Source organism: Hyperoodon ampullatus (assembly GCF_949752795.1).
Source record: "Hyperoodon ampullatus genome assembly, chromosome: 13".
Classification (NCBI taxonomy): Eukaryota; Metazoa; Chordata; class Mammalia; order Artiodactyla; family Ziphiidae; genus Hyperoodon; species Hyperoodon ampullatus.
In genome coordinates this window covers 81,946,900-81,974,097 of record NC_136926.1, presented here as the reverse complement: position 1 = coordinate 81,974,097, position 27,198 = coordinate 81,946,900, and the positions used below count along the sequence as shown (strand labels likewise).

Below are 27,198 nucleotides of genomic sequence, written 5' to 3'. Positions count from 1 at the left end.
GAAAGAAATCATAAAGATGAGATCAGAAATAAATGAAATAGAAACAAAGAAAACAATGGCAAAGATCAATAAAACTAAAAGCTGGTTATCTGAGAAGATAAAATTGAAAAACCATTAGCGAGGCTCATCAAGAAAATGAGGGAGAGGACTCAAATCAATAAAATTAGAAATGAAAAAGGAGAAGTTACAACAGACAATGCAGAAATACAAAACATCCTGAAAGACTACTACAAGCAACTCTATGCCAATAAAATGGATAACCTGGAAGAAATGGACAAATTCTTAGAAAGGTATAACCTTCCAAGACTTAACCAGGAAGAAACAGAAAATAGGAACAGACCAATCACAAGTAATGAAATCGAAACTGTGATTAAAAATCTTCCAACAAACAAAAGTCCAGGACCAGATGGCTTGACAGGCGAATTCTATCAAACATTTAGAGAAGAGCTAACACCCATCCTTCTCAAACTCTTCCAAAAAATTGCAGAGGAAGGAACACTCCCAAACTCATTCTATGAGGCCACCATCACCCTGATACCAAAACCAGACAAAGATACTACAAAAAAAGAAAATTACACACCAATATCTCTGAAGAATATAGATGCAAAAATCCTCAACAAAATACTAGCAAACAGAATCAAACAACACATTATAAGGATCACACAACAGGATCAAGTGGGATTTATCCCAGGGATGCAGGGATTCTTCAATACACGCAAATCAATCAATGTGATAAACCATATTAACAAACTGAAGAATAAAAACCATATGATCATCTCAATAGTGCAGAAAAAGCTTTTGAAAAAAGTCAACACCCATTTATGATAAAAACTCTCCAGAAAGTGGGCACAGAGGGAACCTACCTCAACATAATAAAGGCCATATTTGACAAACCCACAGCGAACATCATTCTCAATGGTGAAAAATTGAAAGCATTTCGTCTAAGATCAGGAATGAGACAAGGATGTCCACTCACACCACTATTATTCAACATACTTATGTAAGTCCTAGCCATGGCAATCAGAAGAGAAAAAGAAGTAAAAGGAATACAAATTGGAAAAGAAGAAGTAAAACTGTCACTGTTTGCAGATTACATGATACTATAAATAGAGAATCCTAAAAATGCCACCAGAAAACTACTAGAGCTAATCAATGAATTTTGTAAAGTTGCAGGATACAAAATTAATGCACAGAAATCTCTTGTATTCCTATATACTAATGATGAAAAATCTGAAAGAGAAATTATGGAAACACTACCATTTACCATTGCAACAAAAAGAATAAAATACCTAGGAATAAACCTACCTAGGAAAACAAAAGACCTGTATGCAGAAAACTGTAAGACACTGATGAAAGAAATTAAAGATAATGCCAACAGATGGAGAGATATACCATGTTCTTGGATTGGAAGAATCAATATTGTGAAAATGACTATATTACCCAAAGCAATCTATAGATTCAATGCAATTCCTATCAAATTAGCAATGGCATTTTTTACAGAACTATAACAAATCACCTCAAAATTTGTATAGAGACACAAAAGACCCCGAATAGCCAAAGCAGTCTTGAGGGAAAAAAACAGCTGGAGGAATCAGACTCCCTGACTTTAGACTATATTACAAAGCTACAGTAATCAAGACAATATGGTACTGGTACAAGAACAGAAACATAGATCAATGGAACAAGATAGAAAGCCCAGAGATAAACCCATGCACCTATGGTCAACTAATCTATGACAAAGGAGGCAAGGATATACAATGGAGAAAAGACAGTCTCTTCAAGAAGCGGTGCTGGGAAAACTGGGCAGCTACATGTAAAAGAATGAAATTAGAACACTCCCTAACACCATACACAAAAATAAACTCAAAATGGATTAGAGACCTAAATGTAAGACCGGACACTATAAAACTCTTAGAGGAAAACATGGGAAGATCACTCTTTGACATAAATCACAGTGAGATCTTTTTTGATCCACCTCCTAGAGTAATGGAAATAAAAACAAAAATAAACAAATGGGACCTATTGAAACTTCATAGCTTTTGCACAGCAAAGGAAACCATAAACAAGATGAAAAGCCAACCCTCAGAATGGGAGAAAATAGTTTCTCCCATAGGAAATGAATCAACGTACAAAGGATTAATCTCCAAAATATATAAACAGCTCACGCAGCTCAATATTAAAAAAACAAACAACCCAATGCAAAAATAGGCAGAAGACCTAAATAGACATTTCTCCAAAGAAGACATGGCCAAGATGGCCAAGAAGCACATGAAAAGCTGCTCAACACCACTAATTATTAGAGAAATGCAAATCAAAACTGCAATGAGGTACCACCTCACCGCTTAGACCAGTTAGAATGGGCATCATCAGAAAATCTACAAACAACAAATGCTGGAGAGAGTGTGGAGAAAATGGAACCCTCTTGCACTGTTGGTGGGAATGTAAATTGATACAGCCACTATGGAGAACAGTATGGAGGTTCCTTAAAAAACTAAAAATAGAATTACCATATGATCCAGCAATCCCACTACTGGGCATATACCCAGAGAAAACCATAATTCAAAAAGACACCTGCACCCCAATGTTCATTGCAGCACTGTTTACAATAGCCAGGTCATGGAAGCAACCTAAATGCCCATCGACAGATGAATGGATAAAGAAGTTGTGCTACATATATACAATGGAATATTACTCAGCCATAAAAAGGAATGAAATTGAGTCATTTGTTGAGACTTGGATGGATCTAGAGACTGTCAGACAGAGTGAAGTAAGTCAGAAAGAGAAAAACAAATATTGTATATTAATGCATGTATGTGGAACCTAGAAAAATGGTACTGATGAACCAGTTTGCAGGGCAGAAGTTGAGACACAGATGTAGAGAACAAACGTATCGACACCAAGGGGGAGAAACTGCAGTGGGGTGGGGATAGTCGTGTGCTGAATTGGGCGATTGGGATTGATATGTATACACAGATGTGTATAAAATTGATGACTAATAAGAACCTGCAGTATAAAAAAAACAAACGAACAAGCAAACAACAACTAATACTAAACTTTCTTTGGGTATTTCTATGGAAATATGTTAATATAAATGTTTCAGACATTACATGAATTTTCTAAAAAAAAAAAAACCACAAAGATATAGGATTTGGGAAATACAATGTGAATAAACTGAAATGTGATTAACTGATATCCAGGGATTCAGGTACAAAGTAACACTTATGCAAAACTTTTGAGCAATTTAATAAGTTTATGGATATATCGGGATTTGGGTTTTGCCCAAATAGTTTTTGTTTTTAATGTGGGGCAATTTATTCATGAATATTCCATTACAAATTTCAAATGGTAAAAACTATAGAAATACGTTCATTATATTACAGAATAAATTCAATGTTTCAAATAATTATTTAGGAAATGAACCAGGTTGTTCAGAATTTAAATATTACTTGCCCTGAATTATTTGGAGACAACTTTTCAGATTTCATATACTGACAAAGACAGACATAGCTGAGCTCTTCCTTTCCTTTTCTCTTTTCCTTAATGAAGGTAACAGAATCTATTACCCAACCTCTGGGTTTCCAACATCTAAGCCATCAGTTCCTTTATTCACTAGGCATTGAACATACTCCAAAAAATAAAAATAAAATAAAAAAAGCAATGAACACGGGCTCCCTTTTCAAGGAATGGCAGAATGCAGAAATGTTCATTTGTATTCAAGAATGTTTTATTCATAGTTGTTACAGCAGACCTGGTGGGCCATGGTGATTTGCACACACACACACAGCACACTGATCACCACCCCCCACTCCCCATCACAGCACAGAGCAATCTGTTATTTGGCAATTTAAATAATTTTTCCTATGGGGCAGTGAAATTAGTTTCCCAAACTTGTTTTGAAAAACAATGATCTCTTTGAAAAAGGAAGATGATAAACATATCATTATAACAAAACTTAAGTATAAACTTTACTCATTCATTAATTCAACAAATTTTTATTAGCACTGTGGTGCTGGTAATTCCAGGAGGAGAAACACACCAGGGTTATGTCTTCATTGAGCTTAAAATCCTACACAGCAGAGAGGTTTTGAACAAGGCACATGAAGTCCAAGTTCCAGTGCTATGGGGGAATAGAGCAGAGATACTAAGATGAGGGGCAGGAAACATGAGATCCTACACTGAGGATGGAAGGAAATGGAGAGATGGTTGGTTGAAGTGTGCACGGGGCATAGTAGGCTGGGGGAGCTCATACAGGGTCTACACGTTAGGAAGGAGCAAGACACACACGTATGTACGTGTGCACACATGTCTTTGTACTCATGAATCATACACAAGGTACATAGGTACACATTTAGGATTATTTTTATTGTTTGTTGTTATTGCTGTCAGTTTCTTTTTAGCATGTTAGACTATACCACTTTTTATTTCTGCAATTCTTTCTCTAATCTGTCTTTTAACTTAAAAATACATCAGAGTTGACCTTCAGATAACTGATATAGAGCTAGTATTTTACTGGAAGTTTTACTGAGATAATTGTAGATCCACTTGTAATAATAAGAAATACTACAGAGAAATCCTGTGTATATTTTGACCACTTTCTTCTCTCTGACCCCAATGTTAATATTTTGCAAAATTATAGTACAACATCACAACCAGGAAACTGACATTGGAAGTCCACAGATTTTATTCAGGTTTCCTCAGTTTTACTTGTACTTATTTGTGTGTGTGTGTGTTAAATTCCACACAATTTATCACCTTGTGGATCTGTGTGTGCACCACCACAATCGAGATAACTGCTCAGATCCAATACAAGTTCGTGTTACCCTTTTATGACCATACACTCCCTGTCTCCACACCCCCAAACCCCTACCCTAACCTCTGGCAACTAAACTGTCCTCCATTTGTAAAATGTGTCATTTCACAGATGTTGTATAAATGAAATTACAAAGTATATAATCTTTTGGGATAAGCTTTTTTTTCACTGGGCCTAATTCACTTGAGATTCACCCAGGCTGCTGCATATATCAAACATTTGTTCCTTTTTACTGCTGAGGAGTATGAATATACCACAGTTTGCTGAAGGACCTCTGGGCTCTTTCTAGTTTTTGACTATTATGAATAAAGCTATTATGAACATTTTTGTACAGGTGTATATGTGTGTGTGAACATAAGTTTTCTTTTTTTTCCCCTGAGGTAAATGTCCAAGAGTGCAATTGCTGGATTGTGTAATAATTACATATTTAATTTTATAAGAAGCTGCCACACACTTTCCACAGTGGCTAGACCACTTTACATTCCCACCAGCAACGTATTAGTGATCCAGTTTCCCTGCAACCTCTCAAGCATTTACTGGTATCACTATTATTTTTTTAAATTTCAGCCATTCAGATAGGTGCACAGTGATACCTTATTATGGTTTAATTTGCATTTCCCTGATGATTAACTTTTTAAAAACTTGGATACATTCATGGGAACATTCACATATGCATAACTTCATATAAATGGGGTATTTTATATATACTGGGTATTTTCTTCTGTTCATTTTATTTTCTTACTTTTCCTTTTTGCTTGCCTTTTTTTTTTTTTTTTTTTTTTTTTTTTACCCATCTTCCTTTCTATCTACCTTGTTATCATCTCCTCCTCGGCCCAGGTAATGCTTGTTAAAACACACACTCTTTCAATTTTTCTTTTACAAAATGGGATTATTCACTACATACTTCTCTGCTGGTTGTTTTGCTTGAAGAACTACACTTCTTAAAAATGTCTTCAAGTTAATTGGGTTAATTAGAATTCTTCCTATTGATTGCACAATATTTCCTGATAAGGATATACAATAATTTATTCAATGATTTTCCTGATAGGGATTCACTTGTTTCCAATTTTGTTGTCATTACACATAATGTATAATACACAGGATATGTTCCCAAAGAGGTTCACTGAGTCAAAGGTATGTATGTTTATAGTGGCAGTTGTCAGTTTTCTTGAAAAAAATAATTGAAACAATTCACATTCTCAATAGCCATTATGAGAGTATATTTTAATCTTCATTTTCATTAGAAGTAAATGTGAGAGCTCCTTTTAATCGTGGATTTAATCTTGTTATTTTAGTTTTCACATTTGACTGCTTTTCAGTTTGAGTCTGTTTTCCATGTAATTTTGTCATTTTATTAAAAGATATAGACTATTCCATCTTAATATCTTAATATCTATCTGAAAAACATAATTTGCAAGAAAAAATACTCAAATTCCTTGTTTTTAAGTACTTCCTTTTTTCCCACTGGCATGCCACGAAGTTAACACAATTTTAAAAAAATGTGCCATGGCTTCTTAAACACTTTTACTACCATCTAAAAGCAGACTGTTACATCTACACATAAAAAAATGGTTTAAAAAATAAATAATACTTTCAAATTAATCATAATTTAAACTAGTTGAAAACTCTTTGCAAGAAATGCAAAAAAAAGCGTTCTTCATTTTTACACTTAGATCTTGCCTCAGTCTCACTGTCAGGATATTCTTCCATTGAAATTTAAGGCCATTTTCTTTTAAATAAGAGCCTTTCATTTCTCAAAAATCTTACATGAACCATGAAACTACCACCACTGTCAAAAAAGAAAACAAAGCTTCCAATTTCAGACCTGTGGGTTACAACTGTGAGTCTAAATTTCAGAATTATGTAGAAACATAATTCAATATCATTCTTATCCGAAATAAGACGCTCTGGTATTGCCTATGTACCCACAACATAACAGTACAAATAAAAATTGTAAAACAACAGTGAAAATTGAAACATACCAACAATAGAGAAAATGTTCTTTTATCTGTTTTGGAAAACCAATTTTCTGGTTGTTGTTAGGTTTTTTTTTTTTTTCCCTTTCTTTTTTTTTAAACATCTTTATTGGGGTAAAATTGCTTTACAATGGTGTGTTAGTTTCTGCTGTATAACACAGTGAATCAGCTATATGTATACAAATATCGCCATATCCCCTCCCTCTTGCGTCTCTCTCCCACCCTCCCTATTCCACCCCACTAGGTGGTCACAAAGCACCGAGCTGATCTCCCTGTGCTATGCAGGTGCTTCCCACCAACTATTTTACATATGGTAGTGTATATATGTCAATGTCACTCTCTGACTTAGTCTCAGCTTACAGTTCCCCCTCCCCATGTCCTCAAGGTCATTCACCACAACTGCATTTTTATTCCTGTCCTGTCCATAGGTTCTTCAGAACCATTATGTTTTTTTAGATTCCATATATATGTGTTAGCATATGGTATTTTTCTCTTTCTGACTTACTTCACTCTGTATAACAGACTATAGGTCCATCCACCTCACTACAAAAAACTCAATTTCATTTCTTTTTATGGCTGAGTAATATTCCATTGTATATATGTGCCACATCTTCTTTATCCATCTGTCGATGGACACTTACGTTGCTTCCATGTCCTGGTTAGTGTAAATAGTGCTGTAAAGAACATTGTGATACATGACTCCTTTTGAATTATGGTTTTCTCAGGGTACATGCTCAGTAGTGGGATTGCTGGGTTGTATGGTAGTTCTACTTTTAGTTTTTAAGGAACCTTCTTACTGTTCTCCATAGTGGCTGCATCAATTTACTTTCCCAGCAACAGTGAAAGAGGGTTCCATTTTCTCCACACCGTCTCCAGCATTTATTATCTGTAGATTTTTTGATGATGGCCATTCCCACTGGTGTGAGGTGCTACCTAATTGTAGGTTTGATTTGCATTTCTCTAATGATTAGTGATGTTGAGCAAATCTTCATGTGTTGGTTGCCAATCTGTATATCTACTTTGGAGAAATGTCTATTTAGATCTTCTTCCCATTTTTGGATTGGGTTATTTGTTTTTCTGATATTGAGCTGCATGAGCTGCTTGTATATTTTGGAGATTAATCCTTGTCAGTGGCTTCATTTACAAATATTTCCTCCCACTATGAGGGTTGTCTTTTCATCTTGTATATGGTTTCCTTTCCTGTGCAAAAGCTTTTCAGATATATTAGGTCCCATTTGTTTATTTTTGTTTTTATTTCCATTTCTCTAGGACGTGGATCAAAAAGGATCTTGCTGTGATTTATGTAATAGACGGTTCTTCCTATGTTTTCCTCTAAGAGTTTTACAGTGTCTGGCCTTACATTAAGGTCTTTCATCCATTTTGAGTTTATTTTTGGGTACGGTGTTAGGAAGTGTTCTAATTTCATTCTTTTACATATAGCTGTCCAGTTTTCTCAGCACCACTTATTGAAGAGGCTGTCTTTTCTCCCTTGTATATTCTTGTCTCCCTTATCAAAAATAAGGTGACCATAGGTGCGTGGATTTATCTCTGGGCTTTCTATCCTGTTCCATTGATCTATAGTTCTGTTTTTGTGCCAGTATACTATCTTGATTACTGTAGCTTTGTAGCATAGTCTGAAGTCTTGGAGCCTGATTCCTCCAGCTCTGTTTTTTTTTCTCAAGATTGCTTTGGCTATTCGGGGTCTTTTCTGTTTCCATACAAATTGTGACATTTTTAGTTCTCATTCTGTGAAAAATGCCATTGGTAATTTGATACGGATTGCATTGAATGTGTAGATTGCTTTGGGTAGTATAGTCATTTTCACAATGTTGATTCTTCGAATCTAAGAACATGGTATATCTCTCCATCTGTTTGTATCATCTTTAATTTCCTTCATCAGTGTCTTATAGTTTTCTGCATACAGGTCTTTTGTTCCATTTGGTAGGTTTATTCCTAGGTATTTTATTCTTTTTGTTGCAATGGTGAATGGGAGTGTTTCCTTAATTTGTCTTTCAGATTTTTCATCATTAGTGTATAGGAATGCAAGCAATTTCTGTTCATTAATTTTGTATCCTGCTACTTTACCAAATTCATTGATTAGCTCTAGTAGTTTTCTGGTAGCATCTTTAGGATTCTCTGTGTATAGTACCATGTAATCTGCAAACAGTGACAGTTTTACTTCTTTACCAATTTGGATTCCTTTTATTTTTCTTCTTTGATTGCTGTGGCTAAAACTTCCAAAACTATGTTGAATAATAACGGTGAGAGTGGGAAACCTTGTCTTGTTCCTGATATTAGTCGAAATGGTTTCAGTTTTTCACCACTGAAAACGATGCTGGCTGTGGGTTTGTCATATATGGCCCTTATTATGTTGAGATAAGTTCCCTCTATGCCTACTTTCTGGAGGGTTTTTATCATAAATCGGTGTTGAATTTTGTCAAAAGCTTTGTCTGCATCTATTGAGATTATCAGATGTTTTTTATCCTTCAATTTGTTAATATGGTGTATCACATTGATTGATTTGCATATATTGAAGAATCCTGGCATTCCTGGGACAAATCCCACTTGATCATGGTATATGATCCTTTTAATGTGCTCTTGGATTCTGTTTGCTAATATTTTGTTCAGGATTTTTGCATCTATGTTCATCAGTGATATTGGCCTGTAGTTTTTTTTGTGTGTGTGCGACATATTTGTGTGGTTTCAATATCAAGGTGATAGTGGCCTCACAGAAACAGTTTGGGAATGTTCCTCCCTCTACTATATTTTGGAAGACTTTGATAGGATAGGTGTGAGCTCTTCTCTAAATGTTTGATAGAATTCTCCTGGGAAGCCATCTGTTCCTGGGTTTCTGGTTGTTGGAAGATTTTTAATCACAGCTTCAATTTCAGTGCTTGTGATTGGTCTGTTTATATTTTCTATTTCTTTCTGCTTCAGTCTTGGAAGGTTGTGCTTTTCTAAGAATTTGCCCATTTCTTCCAGGTTGTCCATTTTATTGGCATAGAGTTGCTTGTAGTAATCTCTCATGATCCTTTGTATTTCTGCAGTGTCAGTTGTTACTTTTCCTTTTTCATTTCTAATTCTGTTGATTTGAGTCTTCCTCGTTTTCTTCTTGATGAGTCTGGCTAATGGTTTATCAGTTTTGTTTATCTTCTCAAAGAACCAGCTTTTACTTTTACTGATCTTTGCTATTGTTTCCTTCATTTTTTTTTTCATTTATTTATGATCTGATTTTTATGATTTCTTTCCTTCTGTTAACTTTGGGGTTTTTTTGTTCTTCTTTCTCTAATTGCTTTAGGTGTGAGGTTAGGCTATTTATTTGAGATTTTTCTTGTTTCTTGAGGTAGGATTGTACTGCTATAAATTTCCCTCTTAGAACTGCTTTTTGCAGCATCCCATAGGTTTTGCAGCATTGTGTTTTCACTGTCATTTGTTTCTAGGTATTTTTTTATTTCCTCTTTGATTTCTTCAGTGATCTCTTGGTTATTTAGTAGTGTATTGTTTAGCCTCCATGTGTTTGTATTTTTTACAGTTTTCTTCCCTGTAACTGATATGTAGTCTCATAGTGTTGATCTGCAAAGATACTTGATAAGATTTCAGTTTTCTTAAATTTACTAAGGCTTGATTTGTGACCCAAGATATGATCTATCCCGGAGAATGTTCCATAAACACTTGAGAAGAAAGTGTATTCTTGTTGTTTTTGGATGGAATGTCCTGTAAATATCAATTAAGTCCATCTTGTTCAATTTGTCATTTAAAGCTTGTGTTTCCTTATTTATTTTCATTTTGGATGATCTCTCCATTGGTGAAACTCGGGTGTTAAAGTCCCCTACTATGATTGTGTTACTGTTGATTTCCCCTTTTATGGCTGTTAGCATTTGCCTTATGTATTGAGGTGCTGCTATGTTGGGTGCACAAATATTTACAACTGTTATATCTTCTTCTTGGATTGATCCCTTGATCATTATGTAGTGTCCTTCTTTGTCTCTTGTAAGAGTCTTTATTTTAAAGTCTGTTTTGTCTGATATGAGAATTGCTACTCCAGCTTTCTTTTGATTTCCATTTGCATGGAATATCTTTTTCCATCCCCTCACTTTCAGTCTGTATGTGTCCCTAGGTCAGAAGTGGGTCTCTTGTAGATAGCATATATACTCGTTTTGTTTTTGTATCCATTCAGCCAGTCTATGTCTTTTGGTTGGAGCATTTAATCCATTTACATTCATGGTGATTATTGATATGTATGTTCCTATTATCATTTTCTTAATTGATGTGGGGTCACTTTTGTGGGTCTTTTCCTTCACTTCTGTTTCCTGCTTAGAGAATTTCCTTTAGCATTTGTTGTAAAGCTAGTTTGGTGGTGCTGAATTCTCGTAGCTTTTTCTTGTCTGTAAATCTTTTGATTTCTCCATTGAATCTGAATGAGATCCTTGCTGGGTAGAGTAATCTTGCTTGTAGGTTTTCCCCTTTCATCACTTTAAATATGTACTGCCACTCCCTTCTGGCTTGCAGGGTTTGTGCTGAAAGATCACTTTTTAACATTATGGGGATTCCCTTGTATGTTCTTTGTTGCTTTTCCCTTGCTGCCTTTAATATATTTTCTTTGTATTTAATTTTTGATAGTTTGGTTAATATGCGTCTTAGCGTGTTTCTGTTTGGGTTTATCCTGTATAGTACTTTCTGTGCCTCCTGTACTTGATTGACTATTTCCTTTCCCATGTTAGGGAAGTTTTCAACTATAATCTCTTCAAATAGTTTCTTAGTCCCTTTCTTTTTCTCTTCTTCTTTTGGGACCCCTACAATTCGAATGTTGCTGTGTTTAATGTTGTTCCAGAGGTCTCTGAGACTGTCCTCAATTCTCTTCATTCTTTTTTCTTTATTCTGCTCTGTGGTAATTATTTCCACTATTTTATCTTCCAGGTCACTTATTCGTTCTTCTGCCTCAGTTATTCTGGTATTGATTCCTTCTAGAGAATTTTAAATTTCATTTATTGTGTTGTTCATCATATTTTGTTTGCTCTTTATTTCTTTTAGGTCCTTGTTAAACGTTCTTGTATTTTCTCCATTCTATTTCCAAGATTTTGGATCATCTTTACTATCATTACTCTGAATTGTTTTTCAGGTAGACTGCCTATTTCCTCTTCATTTGTTTGGCCTGGTGGGTTTTTACCTTGCTCCTTCATCTGCTTTGTGTTTCTCTGTCTTCTCATTTTGCTTAATTTACTGTGTTTGGGGTCTCCTTTGCGCAGGCTGCAGGTTTGTAGTTCCCGTTGTTTTTTGTGTCTGCTCCTGTGGGTAAGGTTTGTTCATTGGGCTGTGTAAGCTTCCTGGTGGAGGGGACTACTGCCTGTGTTCTGGTAGATGAGGCTGGATCTTGTCTTTCTGGTGGGCAGGACCACGTCCAGTGCTGTGTTTTGCGGTGTCTGTGAAGTTATTATGATTTTAGGCAGTCTCTCTGCTAATGGGTGGGGTTGTGTTCCTGTCTTGCTAGTTGTTTGGCATGGGGTGTCCAGCACTGGAGCTTGCTGGTCATTGAGTGGAGCTGGGTCTTAGCATCAAGGCGGGGATCCCTGGAAGAGCCCTCACCATTTGATATTACGTGTGGCCGGGAGGTCTCTGGTAGTCCAATGTCCTGAACTCAGCTCTCACACCTCAGAGGTTCAGGCCTGACCCCCAGCCGGAGCACCAAGACCCTGTCAGCCACACGGCTTTTGGGAAGTCTAAGATCTTCTGCCATCATTCAGTAGGTCTTCTGTAGGAGTTGTTCCACATGTTGACATATTTTTGATGTATTTGTGGGCAGGAAGGTGATCTCCACATCTTACTCCTCTGCCATCTTGAAGGTCCTCCTCTGGTTGTTGTTAGTTTTAATATGCAACGTTCTTTAAGAGCTCAGAGAAAATTGAGGTTGTGCAGTCGTAGACAATGAACAAGAAGGCACAGATACTTTTGGATATTAATATATGACACCAGCAACTTTGGGATGGGTTCTATTACCACGTGGGGATTTATATTACCAGTTAACAGACTTCCATGCAACCGCCAAAAAGACAATTTTTAATGATGAAATGAGGTCAGATGACTAGTGAAGAAAGGTACATAAAAGGAATAAAGGCATTCAAGGAAAGAGGAACACTTTGATACATTCTAATTCAATTTGGGAAAGCTAAGATAAGTGTAGGTGAGGAGGTATGAGCAATTTATTTAGGCAAAGTGACTTTATGTTTTTGAATAACATAACCCGGTAATAAATATACCTATAAACTTTAACCATAAATACAGAAACTTTAATCCCTTTTAAAAATTACTCAACAAAGCTTCTCCTAAAGACTCATCTATTATTTGAAATTCACATCTCTCAAACCCTTAGTGCTTTTTGCTTCCATCCATTATAAAATGAATACACCATTTCCCTGAGCAAAATCTTTAAAAAACTATAATAAGCCAACTAATATATTACACAGCACAGGGATTCCAAAATCAAAAACACTGCAAGTTCCAACAATAACCTGCCTTGTGACTCAATAATGCCAGAGTGTTTTATGAACTGGGGTGCTAAAATTAAATCTGAAAGGTATTTCATTGTAATACTGAGAATCCTTGAAGGCAACCAATCACTCAAGTTCTGTTTTCAAATGTTTGGGGACCGCGGCTGTGCCGTGCCACACTCCTGCACAGCAGCACTGTTATCGTGCTACCAACTGCCTCCAGCTGCACACTCAGCAAGGACCAGAACACACAGCATGCGCTTGCCCTAACAGCTTCTCTCCGGCATTGTTTATTTAATTCTCCGAGCTTGAAAGGAAACCTGAAGAGTCCTCAGACCACCTGGGAGCAAAAGCCTGACACATAATAAACAAGCACCCAAAACATCTGTAGAAATAGATACACTGAGCTTCTTACTAAAGCCTTCCACAGCACATTCTCATCACAATAAGCCATCCTATTCAGTGGTAGATCTTAATCCATCTGGGCTATTGTCTCAGAAGCAATTCCATATCTTCAAGCTGGAGACAAAGCTATAATTGCTTACCTGACTCACAGGCAAATGTCTTTGACGTTTCATCATGAAAGATAATTGCCACTGCATGTTTCTTTGTCTCTCGAGGCAGCCTGGTTATATTTTTGATGTTGTGCAGTTCAGTTACCTTGAAAGAAAAATATTTTTAACTTAAGTGTACAGTACATGCTATATATCAGTGCTTACACAAAATGATCAGTTATTACTGTCTTAAGCCACTTTCCAATGGCTATTTTTACTTGATAGCCAGGTATGATGTACTGGGTAAAAGGAACTGCTGTAAATAGGCCTTTAGTCATGTGGAGGTCAGGTGTGGGCGAAGGGACGTGTTCCACAGTCTTGTCATTAGGTCTCAGTCTTCAGTGAGCCTGTGCCCCTGGACTGTGAGCTTAACAAGTGTTTCTCAGTCCTCCCTAACCATAGGTGGGAGAGGATGGCTAGAGTGGGCAGAAACTGGGTATTTACCTTGTCTTTAACAAGGGTACCAGTTTTGACTTGATCAATGTTCAATGCTTTCACTTTATCACACATTTTAACTGAAAATGAAGGGTTTTGATGAAGGGAAATGACTTAATTCCATTTATGATTCACAATGCCATCCTAGAAGCACTATCAATCACTAACTAGTGTTCTAAGTGAAAAAAGATAAACAGATATACTTATATATTTAAAAAAATTTGCTCCTCTATTTGTGAAGATGATACCTCTGATGTTGATTAGGATATACTAGTATAAAAATAGTTTAAATGACCAATTCATGGCTAACAATTGTACTGATGACACCTAATATCTGTAAAATAAAACTATGTGGCTACTTGTTAAAGAGCTTTATGTTTTTTGTCATATTTCCTTTTAAAATCTGTAGTGATCTAGACTTCTAGCCTCATAAAATAACATGCTTATCACTCAGTGTTGCTGTGTAGGCTGTCCATAGGGGCCCTTTTGTTCTTTGTCACAGCGAATTTACAGTCTACTGTCTACATTCTACACTGCAGGAAAATTCATTTTAATACATCTTTTCTTCATATTTGTTTTTTTCTCTCTCCTTGTCATTATCTCATTTAAGATTAACATGCAAAATTAAAATGGGTAAGATAAGTGATTTTAAGTTAAATAAACTAAAAATGATTTGCTTCATATATATGCATATATATAAACACCTGTATGTATTCATTTGTGAATTATACACATACTATATCTATCTATCATCTATCTATTTATCTATCTATCTACCTACCTATCTATTTGGAAATACTCATTTTCTCTTCCAGGAAAGAATAATTAGACACTAATATCTTACAATGTCTGAGGTCTAATACTCTGGGGAGAAAGATGAGATTTTTTTTTTAGAACAGTGATTTGCATATTATATTTAAAGTACATTAAAGCATGTTCTCAATGATAAATTCTTGAATTTTTAAATGATTTGATAACTGACTCAAGTAATATTTAAGCCAAATTTTTTTCTAACATAGTAAGTTAAAGATATTTTAAAAAGAGATATTATTTTCAAGTGTTATTAATTTTAAATAAACAAATGATCTTATCAAAATTAAATAGAGACTAAAAGCAATGAAGATTATGTGTTGCTTAAGAACTGATGCAATTTATGCCAGGTGAGCATAAAGTGATATGCTGCTATGTACATTATATATAATATCTAGTTGTACCAAACAATATCATAAAAACATTTACTATCTTGCTCAAAGGTCTTTCCAAATATGTTTATTTACAAATATAAAAGAATATTGGAACAGATACTGTGGATTACATCTTTTTTTGTCACCTCATAGCAAAAAATCAACAGAAGAATTTAATAAATACCCTAGCAAAATGCAGCAAGCACTAGAGATCTAACTTTAGTGCCTTAGGCAATCTGACAGATGATGTAGTTCAAACAAAGTGTTCGCTCTTCTGTAAAATTTACATTTAGAAATGCAGAGAACCTCTTCAAGCAGACATTGTTATCCTGGTTTCCACAACAGTGCAAGGCTTTTTGTTGTTGATCAATAGAGCGATGCTACCCACTTCAGTGTGTGCCCTAACACACTGAAGAGATGCCAGAAAGCAAAATACTCATGAGGAGCATAAAATTCCTCTTCTCAGATTGTCTTGGTTAGGAAATTCAAGTGTTATACTAGATTATAAAATGTTACAAAATCATACCAGAAGATACCAAAACCATACTTAGAAGATTTTCTAAGGAGTTGGTATACCTTTGGAATTTGATATATCTTTAATTCAAAATATATTTTAAAAATATTTAAAATCATAACAATTTAGGTCAAGATATATTTGAATCTCCTGTCCTCACTTTTCACTCTCAGTACTATATGATTTTACCATCAAGTACAAAACTATTTGTACTTTCTTACATGAAGACAATTTTTTTTTTTTTTTTTTTTTTTTTTTGCTGTATGCGGGCCTCTCACTGCCGTGGCCTCCCCCGTTGCGGAGCACAGGCTCCGGACGCGCAGTCTCAGCGGCCATGGCTCACGGGCCCAGCCTCTCCGCGGCATGTGGGATCCTCCCAGACCGGGGCACGAACCCGCGTCCTCTGCATCGGCAGGCGGACTCTCAACCACTGCGCCACCAGGGAAGCCCGACAATTTTTAAAAGAATGTCTTTAAATGTTTTAAAATAAAAATGTTTTTATTAGTCTAAAACCTAACAATGTGACATAAAAGTAATTATGAACTTTTATTAAGATTGTGAAATCCTAGAGTATTTCAATAAAATATATCAATAAATTATTACATCATTTAACAATTCAATCCATATATCTGAAATATTGATTTTTCATATTGCTATAAAAGGGCAAAATTTTAAAGTTTAATAATAAAGTATTAAAATAATTACTTTAAATATGAAGTCAACAGAATATAATTAAAGGAAAAATTACTTGAAAATAATTCTGTTTTTTCAAGTCTAAGTCAATAAATGTCACGGTCAATAATTTAAAATATTGAGGTCTAATAAGTGATAGAAGTAAAACCTAAATATAAACATACCTAAATGATGACTTTGCTACCTGGTGTTATTTAATTTTTATTTCAAGGAGCAATCCCCAAGGAATTCATAGTGATAAGAGTCAGAGGTAGAGAGTTCAAAGAAAAAACATATAATTTTTTTTCTGAAGGACTTCATAACATAGTTGGGGCGATAATATTACAAATGATGGTGATAAACCCTGTGATAGCCAAACAAACACAGAAAAAGAAAGTCTGTATTTCTGCAACCAATTTGTGGATTGGTCACCTGTACCAATCACTGTTACAAGAAACCTGGATTTTAAAGCATAAGTTAAAAAAGTATATAGACAGCTTCCAAACCTTACTCTCCTGCCCTATTTTGTTCATGTGGGTTATATCTATTAATGATCACAATAAGAAATATTAGTACTTATAAAGTATTCAAAATTTATTTATTAATGTGTTTAAAACTAATAATAAACCATTTTATGATAACACAAATACTATTCTAAAATTTTGAAAAATTTCTTAAATAGGCAAAGAGTGTTAATGTTTTTACATTTTTGCAAAACTCAATGTCTGGCTTAAGAGAAGACAGCTTGATACTCATTTCTGCTTCTGAATTCAGATACATGGTTTTGATTAAGTATATACAGAAAATAAGTCCTCACACAGACATGAAGTTGCAAAAGGGAAGAATAGTTTAAGAGCATTTTCAGCCAACTGTAGATATTCTTCAATTCTATCTCCAAAGTTGACATATTTCTTTTAAAGGTTATTACCATGGGGGGTCTGACATAGTGTCATACACGCTTTACACTCTGTTGCATTAAAATCCATAGGTCTCTTTTCACCTTTGACTGATTATGGGTAAAACACCGGTTCACTGAGTTATGAAGATCTTATAAATGTCAACATATTTCATTATCAATATAAAAAATTCATCAATATCACCCTTGGTTTCCACAAAAAAGTCTGTAAGTTTTGAGAAGTTGTTAAGCTCAAGAATGCAGACACAGTAGATGCCCAAATTTTAATTTTCATCTGAAAACTTAAAATTTAGCTTTGTTAATAAATACTGTCAATTGTTTTCTTTGAAGACAGGCTCATTTAGTTCATTTTTGAGAATATGTCTGAGAAATACCCAAGTCTGAATAACCATATTTTTTCTGTCAATCACACTTTCATTAAAATAGGTGTTCTGTGAAAAATATTTTTGCCTGTTTGCTTGTAATTTCAACAATCACACAACTGCTCCCCCTGGAGATAATCATTTCATGTCAGTATGTAGCAGATGTGTTTTATGGGTTCTTACCATCTTTTCACATACAGTATTAAAAAGATGTACTTAAAGGTCTAGATTTAATAAAGTTATTTTTATTGTTTCATCAAGATGATTCCTAAGTAAAATGAAAATACAATTGACATATGTTTTGTTTGTTCATTTGCTTATTTGGGTGAATATATGATGGTAAAGAATACAATGACTTTAGTCCCATTTATTTTTACTGCTTTGCTTAAGCCTTTGGTGTCATATCCATAAAAATAATTGTCAAAACCAATGTCAAGGAGATTTTCCCCTATGTGTTTTCCTAGGAATTTCATTGTTTCGGGTCCTACATTTAAGTCTTTGATACATTTTGAGTTGATTTTTGTGTACGGTATAAGAGAAGGTTCCAATTTCATTCTTTTGCATGTGCATATCCAGTTTTCCAAGCAACAATTATTGATGACACTATCCCTTTCCCATTGTCTCTCCTTGGCACTCTTGTTGAAAATTAGTTGATGAAATTATATATATATATATATATATATATATATATATATATATATATATTTCTGGGCTCTCTATTCTGTTCCACTGGTATCTTCGTCTACTTCTATGCCATTGTCATACTGTTTTGATTACTATAGCTTTGCAATATAATTTAAAATGAGGAAGTGTGATGCCTAAAGCTTTCTCAAGATTGCTTTGGCTGTTCAGGGACTTTTGTGGTTTGATACAAATTTTAGAATTGTTTTTTCTAATTCTGTGAAAAATGCCTTTGGAATTTTGATAGCGATGGACTCAATATTGTATATTGCTTTGGGAAGTATTGATATTTTAACAATATTAATTCTTCCAGTCTATGAACACAGGATATCTCTATTTATACCTGCTTCATTTTTTTTTTCATCGGTGAGTAATAGTTTTCAGTGTACAGGTCTTTTACCTCAGTTAAATTTATTCTTAAGTATTTCATTTTTTTGATACTATTGTGAATGGGATTGTTTTCTTGATTTCCTTTTTGGAGATATCATCACTGGTATAAAAATGCAACTGATTTTTGTATGTTGACTTTTTATCCTACAGCTTTACTGAATTCATTTATTAGTTCTAACATTTTTTATGGAGTCTTTAGGTTTTCCACATATAGGATCATGTCATCTGCAAAAAGCAATAATTTTACTTCTTCCTTTCTGATTTTGATGCCTTTTATTTCTCTTTCTTATCTTATTGCTCTATTACTTCCAGTACTATTTTGAATAGAAGTGGTGAGAGTTGGCATCCTTGTCTTTAACAGATCTTAGAGTAAAAGCTTTCAGTTTTCCTCCATTGATTATGATGTTAGCTGTGGGCCTTTCATAAATGGGCTTTATTTTGTTGAGGAAATTTCCTTCTGACCTATTTTGTTGAGAGCTTTTTTTTTAAAATTATGAATGGATTTTTGACTTTGTCAAATACTTTTTCTGCAGCCATTGAGATGATCATGTGTTTTTTATCTTTCATTTTTTAATGTCGAGTATTGCATTGATTGATGTGCATATGTTAAACCAACTTTGCATCCCAGGGATAAATCCCACTTTGTCGTTATGTATAATCTTTTTGATGTGCTGTTGAATTCAGTTTGCTAGTATTTTATTGTGGATTTTTGCATCTATGTTCATCAGAGATATTGACCTTTCTTTTCTTATGGTTTCTTTGTCTTTGCTTGCCTTTGGTATCAAGGTGATGCTGGCCTCATAAAAGGCAAGCGTTTGGAAGTAATTCATCTACTTCTGTTTTTTTAAAAAGTTTCTGCACAGCAAAGGAAGCAATCAATGAAATGAAAAGGCAACCTACAGATTGGGAGAAAATATTCATAAACCATATATTTGATAAAAGATTAATATACCAGGGCTTCCCTGGTGGCGCAGTGGTTGAGAATCCACCTGCCAATGCAGGGGACACGGGTTCGAACCCTGGTGTGGGAAGATCCCACATGCCACGGAGCAACTAAGCCCGTTAGCCACAACTACTGAGCCTGTGTGTCTGGAGCCTGTGCTCCGCAACAAGAGAGGCTGCGATAGTGAGAGGCCCACGCAAAGCGATGAAGAGTGGTCCCCACTGGCCAGAACTAGAGAAAGCCTTCACACAGAAATGAAGACCCAACACAGCAAAAATAAATTAATTAATTAATAAACTCCTACTCCCAACATCTTTAAAAAAAAAAGATTAATATCCCAAACATATAAGGAATACATGTACAATACTCAATAGCTAAAAACAAAACAAAACCAAATAACCTAATTAAAACATGGGCAAAGGACCTAATAGATGTTTTTCCAAAGAAGACACACAAATGGCCAACTAACATGAAAAAGGTGTCCAACATCACTAATCATTAGGGAAATGCAAATCAAAACCATAAGGAGATATCACCTCATACCTGTTAGGAGGGCTGTTATCAAAAAGTTAAAAGATAAGTGTTGGAGAGGATGCAGAGCAAAGGGAGCCGTGGTACACTGGTAGTGGAAATCTAAACTGGTACAGCCACTATGGAAAACAGTGTGGATGTTCCTCAAAAATTAAAAATAGAACTACCACATGATCCATCAATCCCTCTTCTGGGCATATACCCAAAGGAAATGAAACCAGTACATCAAAGAGATATCTGCGATCCCCTGTTCATTGCTGCATTATCCACAATAGCCAAGATATGGAAACAATCCAAGTGTCTGTCAATGAATAAATTGTGATATACATATAACATATAAAATATGAATATTATTCAGTGTTAAAAGAAGATCTGGCCATTTGTGACATCACACATGAACTTGGAGGACACTATGCTAAGTGAAATAAGCCAGACAGAGAAAGTAAAACACTGTATGATCTCACTTGTGGAATCTAAAAAAGTTGAATACATGGAAGCAGAGCAGAATAGTACTTAATGGTGTGGAAAGTGGGGAAATATTGGTGAAAGGATACCTAGTTGCAGGTATGTAGGGTGTTAAGTCTAGAGATCTAATGTACAGCATGATGACTATAGTTAATAATACTATATTGTATTATGTATTGTATTGTGACCAGATTTCAGGTGGTCTCACAACACACACACACACACACACAAGGTTAACTATGTGAGGAGATGGATATGTGAATTAGCTTGACTCTAGTCATCATTTTACTATGTATATGTATACCAAAGCAGCATGTTGTACACCTTCAATATATACAAATTTTATCTTTTAAAAAATAATACAATTGTTTGGAGCCATTGCCTTGATTTGTGCTGCAGTTTTACCTATTATTTCCTTTGCACCAAAACAAAGTGAGAATGACAAGTAATATGTTAGTACTATGATGGAAAGAGTCTTGTCTTCATGGGCCACTCTGAGATCCACTGCTCCAAATACAGCTTTGTCCCAGGCCCACAACACCTGCTCTGTCATAAAACTCTGTCAACGTCTACTTCATGAGCACTCTTACTCCTTCCCTTCCACAACTTCACTACTCATCCAGACTCTCACTCTTTCTCATCTTAAATATTTCCATTATTTTTCCGTCAGCCGTCATACTCTTCGTCTTCCATTATCTTGTTCACACTGATCGTAGACTAATATCGTTAATCCAAACATTTGATGCTGCCCCTCACGGCCTTAAATCCATTTAATAACACCTCAAAATTAAGTTCTCACTCCTTAGCAAGGACTTGACAACTTTAATGACTCAGTTCCTACCTGTACATCTAATCTCATGTTTCTCTACACCAACTTTGAACACAAGTTAGGTTCCAGCCATATACAAAATCTTTCAATTTTCCTGAATAGAAACATGCTATTGAAAGGTTATGTAGTCTTTCACAGAATAATCTTCTTGGGGTTCCCGGTTCCTTCATCTTCCTGTCAAGCTCACAATCATTCATCAAGACCAATGGCAAGCCTCCCTTAGTCTCTCCTGAATGACTCATGCATGGTTAATAACTTATCCCTGTTGGTGATGGAGGGGTGGGATGTTTCTCAAGACCTTGACAGCTTGATCTGAATTTGGATGGCTCCTTGACTCATTATGAAACCTGGTTGTGTTCTTTCACCGGACTCAGTAAGTAAATTATTGAGTTGTTCCTTTACTAATTCATGTCATTTATTTATTAATTCTTTACATAACTGGACTTCAACATAGGATTTTTTTTTTTTTGCATTTTGACTATATGCTTTTCACAGTGAAGACCAGTAGGCATCTGTTAAGTGATTGTTTCTTTCATATTTGATGAGAGAAGAAAAAACTAAAGATAAAGAAGAGGGTAGCATACAGCTGCGTTGGGCTATATGTTCTGAAAGGGAGGGCATACTTCTATGTATAACTTATGAAGTAAGTCAGAAAGAGAAAAACAAAGATTGTATATTAACGCATATATATGTGTAATCTAGAAAAATGGTATACATAATCTTATTTGCAAAGCAGAAATAGAGACACAGACATAGAGAACAAACATGGCTACCAAGGGGGAAGTGGGGGTGGGATGAATTGGGAGAATGGGATTGACACATATACACTACTATGTATAAAATAGATAACTAACGAGAACCTACTGTATAGCACAGGGAACTCTACTCAGTGCTCTGTGGTAAGCTAAATGGGAAGGAAACCCAAAAAAAGAGTGGTTATATGTATACGTAAGCTGATTCTCCTTGCTGTATAGTAGAAGCTAACACAACACTGTATAGCAGCTATACTCCAATAAAAATTAATATAAAAAAGAACAAACATCAGAGAAGCTGCTTCACTTGTATATCAAAATGGTTAACTAGATTTTACTTGTTCTACCATTACTTAGAACTTTCAGGAAGAATCTGATATGGGCTGAAGGACATAGTGATATTTTTTCCAATTAAGCCCAAGTTTTTCAGAGGGATTTTATTTGCATACTAGCAACAGTTAGAATAAACAAATTAAGGTTTATTGCACAATTTAAAAATCATCATACTTTTTATGTTATATACCTTTCCCCTTAGCATAACTGTGCAAATTAAACTAAATATTAGCATTCAATGCAGATCTTACTCACAAGTATAAAATTAATTTTCACTATTTAGTATACAGATAAAAAGTTGAAAAAAGCATATTTACTGAAATTATTTTTTGTTTTAAAGTGTCTTATCAGTTTACTGTCATGACAATTGAGATAAGACGCTGCCTATTTAGGCACTCAGTTTCTTTCTTTAAACCTAATCTTATTTTGAAAAATAAAAGACATTAACTTTCAGATTTTTTCAAGTATATTTAAATGAATTTGAAAATAAATTGCACTCCTCTTTCTTATTAATCTTACTAATAATTCTTCTCAATCCTGACATTTTACTAATCCTCTATGGTTGTTCTAATTAAGTCAGAGTTTTGATTTTTGAGAAGAGACATTTTTAGGAGCTAGTTTAATAAAATCCACTTTATTAGGATAGAGAATATTGATTTTCCAATAAGAAAAAAAGGTGGAAGTTTTACTTAAGTTTTTAAATTATTACAATTAATACATATCAATCTCTTTTGAAAGCTTGAGTCCTAAGTTTTCATAATGCTAATTTAAATATTGGTGTTATCCTATACATTGTATACTTCAATATTCTAGTCATAATATTTGCATAGAAATTTTATAATTGCTTCCTTTCAATATAATTTATATCAATTTTCCAATAGCTGCTTCCTTACATTTGTCTGCTGTTGCTGAATAATATGAATGTGTACCATTGAAAGACTCAATATAACTCAATTTTTTTTTTTTTTTTTTTTTTTTTTTTTGTGGTATGTGGGCCTCTCACTGTTGTGGCCTCTCCCGTTGCGGAGCACAGGCTCCGGACGCACAGGCCCAGCGGCCATGGCTCACGGGCCCAGCCGCTCCGCGGCATGTGGGATCTTCCCAGACCGGGGCACGAACCCGTTTCCCCTGCATCGGCAGGCGGACTCTCAACCACTGCGCCACCAGGGAAGCCCTATAACTCAATTTTTAAGCTCCTTGTGATGATATCATGTACTCTGATACAGACCTCCCATGCTTACTATTTGACAATCCCAACATGCTCATAATCAATAATTACAAGTTCAGTCTTTTAAATCTTTGAAAGACTTAAGGTCTCTCAAATATTAAACTACATTATGAAATGCATCTTCTAGAAAAAATAACTATGGATAAAATTACATTAGAATTAAAATTAACTATAGTAGTCACCATTGGCTGTCTAATCAGCATCCAGTTCCAGTTCCTTCATTCATAACAGAATCTGATGTTTTTCAGTTATGCACCCCTACATCATGCAGCCCAAGTGCCCTGGTAGGCACCTCTCACCCCTAGTATCATGGTAGAACTTGTTACTCCTAGGGTCACAGTCTCCTTGCTCGTGATTAGTTTAAGAAAGAGAACATGACCTAAATATAACCAATGACTTGTGAACAGAAGTCTTCTGGTGGCTTCTGACAAATGTTGTCTTATCTGGAGGTCTAGCCCCCTTCTCCAGTGGATGTTGTCCTGTCTGGATGTCATAATTCAGAGATGCTACAGTTATCATTCTATTAGATTGAAGATGAAGGCAACTCTAAGGATGGCAGAGCAGAGATAGGAAAGAAGAACAAAAAAAACAACCGACCCCCGGTCCTCAATTTTCATTCTTAAGCAGAATCAAGAACGAACCAAACCCTGAAGCCATTTTCTTTTTCTGGACATGCTGTAATATGTGAAAATGCTCTTCTTTAAGTTGTTTGAATTGGGGTTTCTGTTATTTTCAGCCAAAAACATTCTAACTTACAAAACAGAGAGCTAAGCTTTCCTCATTTAACAATGGGAAATTGCTGTCCCTGTCTGGGTGGCCGTCCCACAGTTAGAGTGATGACCAGAGTCAGGGCCATGCCTCCTGCTTCTCACACTAGTGATCTTTCCACCAACTTATGAAATAGCTATTGCTCTGAAATTCATGCTATTTAATAATGGCAAAAATGGATAATCGAGAAGTTATTACAGGAAGGAGAATTCAACTACCAAAGAGACCCAAATTGTAGGGATGATGAGAGGAATCCCAGAAAAACTCATTACTTTATTACTCCAAAATATCTTGAGGTTCTCTATTATGAAAAACAAAAAGATAACCTATTTTCAGGGCTAAGAAATGCAGAACATTAGTACAAAGGAAAAATAAGCACTAAAATAGGAAATGTATATATGTCTTTCTCTCCCTCCCTCTCTCTCTGTCTCTCTCTCAACATGTGTAAATTTAGTGTCTAATAAAATGTTTCACTAACTTAAGAACAAAAAAGCATGAAACAGCTCAGTCAGCCCTAGCATCATTCTCACTCTGAGAGGCACAGCTTTGCTACACAGATACTAACAGACACTCTACAGATTCTAGGACTTTACTTACTAGATGCACAATTTAAAATCTTTTAATTACAGTAATGGTTGAATAGCAGCCCACCAAAAGACATGTCCAAGTCCTAAACCCCAGAACCTGTGAATGGGACCTTATTTGGGAAAAGGGTCTTTGCAGCTGTAATTAAGTGAAGGACCTTGAAAGGAGATCACCCTGGATTCAGTGTGGGCCGCACAGCCAATGACCAGTGTCCTTAGAAGAGTAGAGGGAGCTTTGAGGCAGGACACAGTGGACACGGTCACGTGAGTGTGAGGGCAGAGGCGGAAGCGATGCTGCCGCAAGTGAAGGGGTTCCTGGAGCTACCAGAGGCTGGAAAAGGCAAGGGAGGATGCTCCCCTAGAGGCTCTGCAGGGATGCAGACCAGCCGACACCTTGATTCCTGACGTCTGGCCCCCAGAACTGGGAGAGAATAAACTTCTGCGATTTTAAGCCAAATTTGTGGTAGTTTGTTAGGCCAGCCTGGGAAACTAATACGATTATACAGCACTATTTGAAGATGAACAGCCCAATTTGTGTTTTAAAGTCAGTAGTCTTGAATGAAGGTAAAATGACAGAAAGAAAATGATGAAAGATTTGTATATAGCCCCGTTTCTCTAGTAAGATATTAGTTTCTTAAAAAGCAAAGAATATATCTGTATTTATTTTGAGTCACCTAAAGTATGGTTAACATCAGAAAGTGTCTAAACATAGTTCTCAAAATTGATAGACGGCATGAGAAAAATCACATGGTTACCTGAGCAGATTAAAAAAATAATATAATTGATAAAGTTCAACACCTTTTATGAGAAAAAAACCCTCAATATATCAAGTATAGAAAGGAATTTTCTTTAAAGTTTATTACCAACATTTATTTTACTTCATGCACAAGTACTAGACACAGTTCCTTTATTACTGGAAACTTGGCAAGGATACTCTCTGTCAGTGCCTCCGTGTAACATAGGTCCTAGACAAGAAGTTAAGAAAAAGGCTAAGAAAGGAGAAGACAGAACTATCAATATTTGTAGACAATATGGTCACTGACATGTAAATGCTAGCAGCATTAATAGAAAAATAAATTATTAAAACTAAAGTATTCAACAATACTGTCAAATACAGTCAACACAAAAAATCAGCAGGATTTCTCTACACTAGCAAATATTAACTAGAAAAAATAATACCTTCACAATAACAAGAAAAACTGTAACATACCTAGGGATTTCATTGGAAAAAATTTTAAACCTTAAAAGAGGAGCTGAGTAAAAAGCATATTCCATGTCCTTAGATAAACTGCTAAGGTAACTTTAGAAAGTAAGAACTGAGCGTGTTTGGGGAACAATGTTCCTAACAAATGCCACAACATCGTGTGATCGGTGGTTATTTAAGACAAGTGGCATGTTAGTGGTACAAGAACAAACAAGGAGACAATACAGAGTAATCAGAGAAAAACATATGTATGTGAGTATAAGATCTATGTCATCACAATAATTGAGAGGATAGCTCATTTAACAAATGAACTAGTGATAACTGAGTCCCTAAGTATTAAAAAAATAGATTTCTGTTTAATGCAGGACTCCACAAAGTGAATGGACAGAGGTGAGAAATTATTTACAACATCTAAAATTGAAGTAAGACTAGTGTTTAGAATAGACAAGAAAACCTATAAAACAGCCAGAAAAATAAACGGACCCCAGTATGATATGGACTAATGATATGATCAAAGAATTCGTGGAAGAATAAACTCAGAAAGCAATTGTGCATAGGAAGAATTTCTCAGATTCATTGGGA

At 35.2% G+C, this 27,198-nt stretch overlaps 1 protein-coding gene across 1 annotated transcript in view; it reads right to left on the bottom strand.

Moving 5' to 3' along the window:
* DOK6 (docking protein 6) overlaps window positions 1-27,198 on the bottom strand; it is a gene marked incomplete at its 3' end in the record, with an annotated part of 407,521 nt that overhangs the window by 219,050 nt on the left and 161,273 nt on the right. The window contains exon 3 of the mRNA XM_079717704.1: window positions 13,817-13,931. Within this exon, the coding sequence (XP_079573830.1) occupies window positions 13,817-13,931 (115 nt within the window). The remainder of the gene's footprint in view (window positions 1-13,816; window positions 13,932-27,198) is intronic.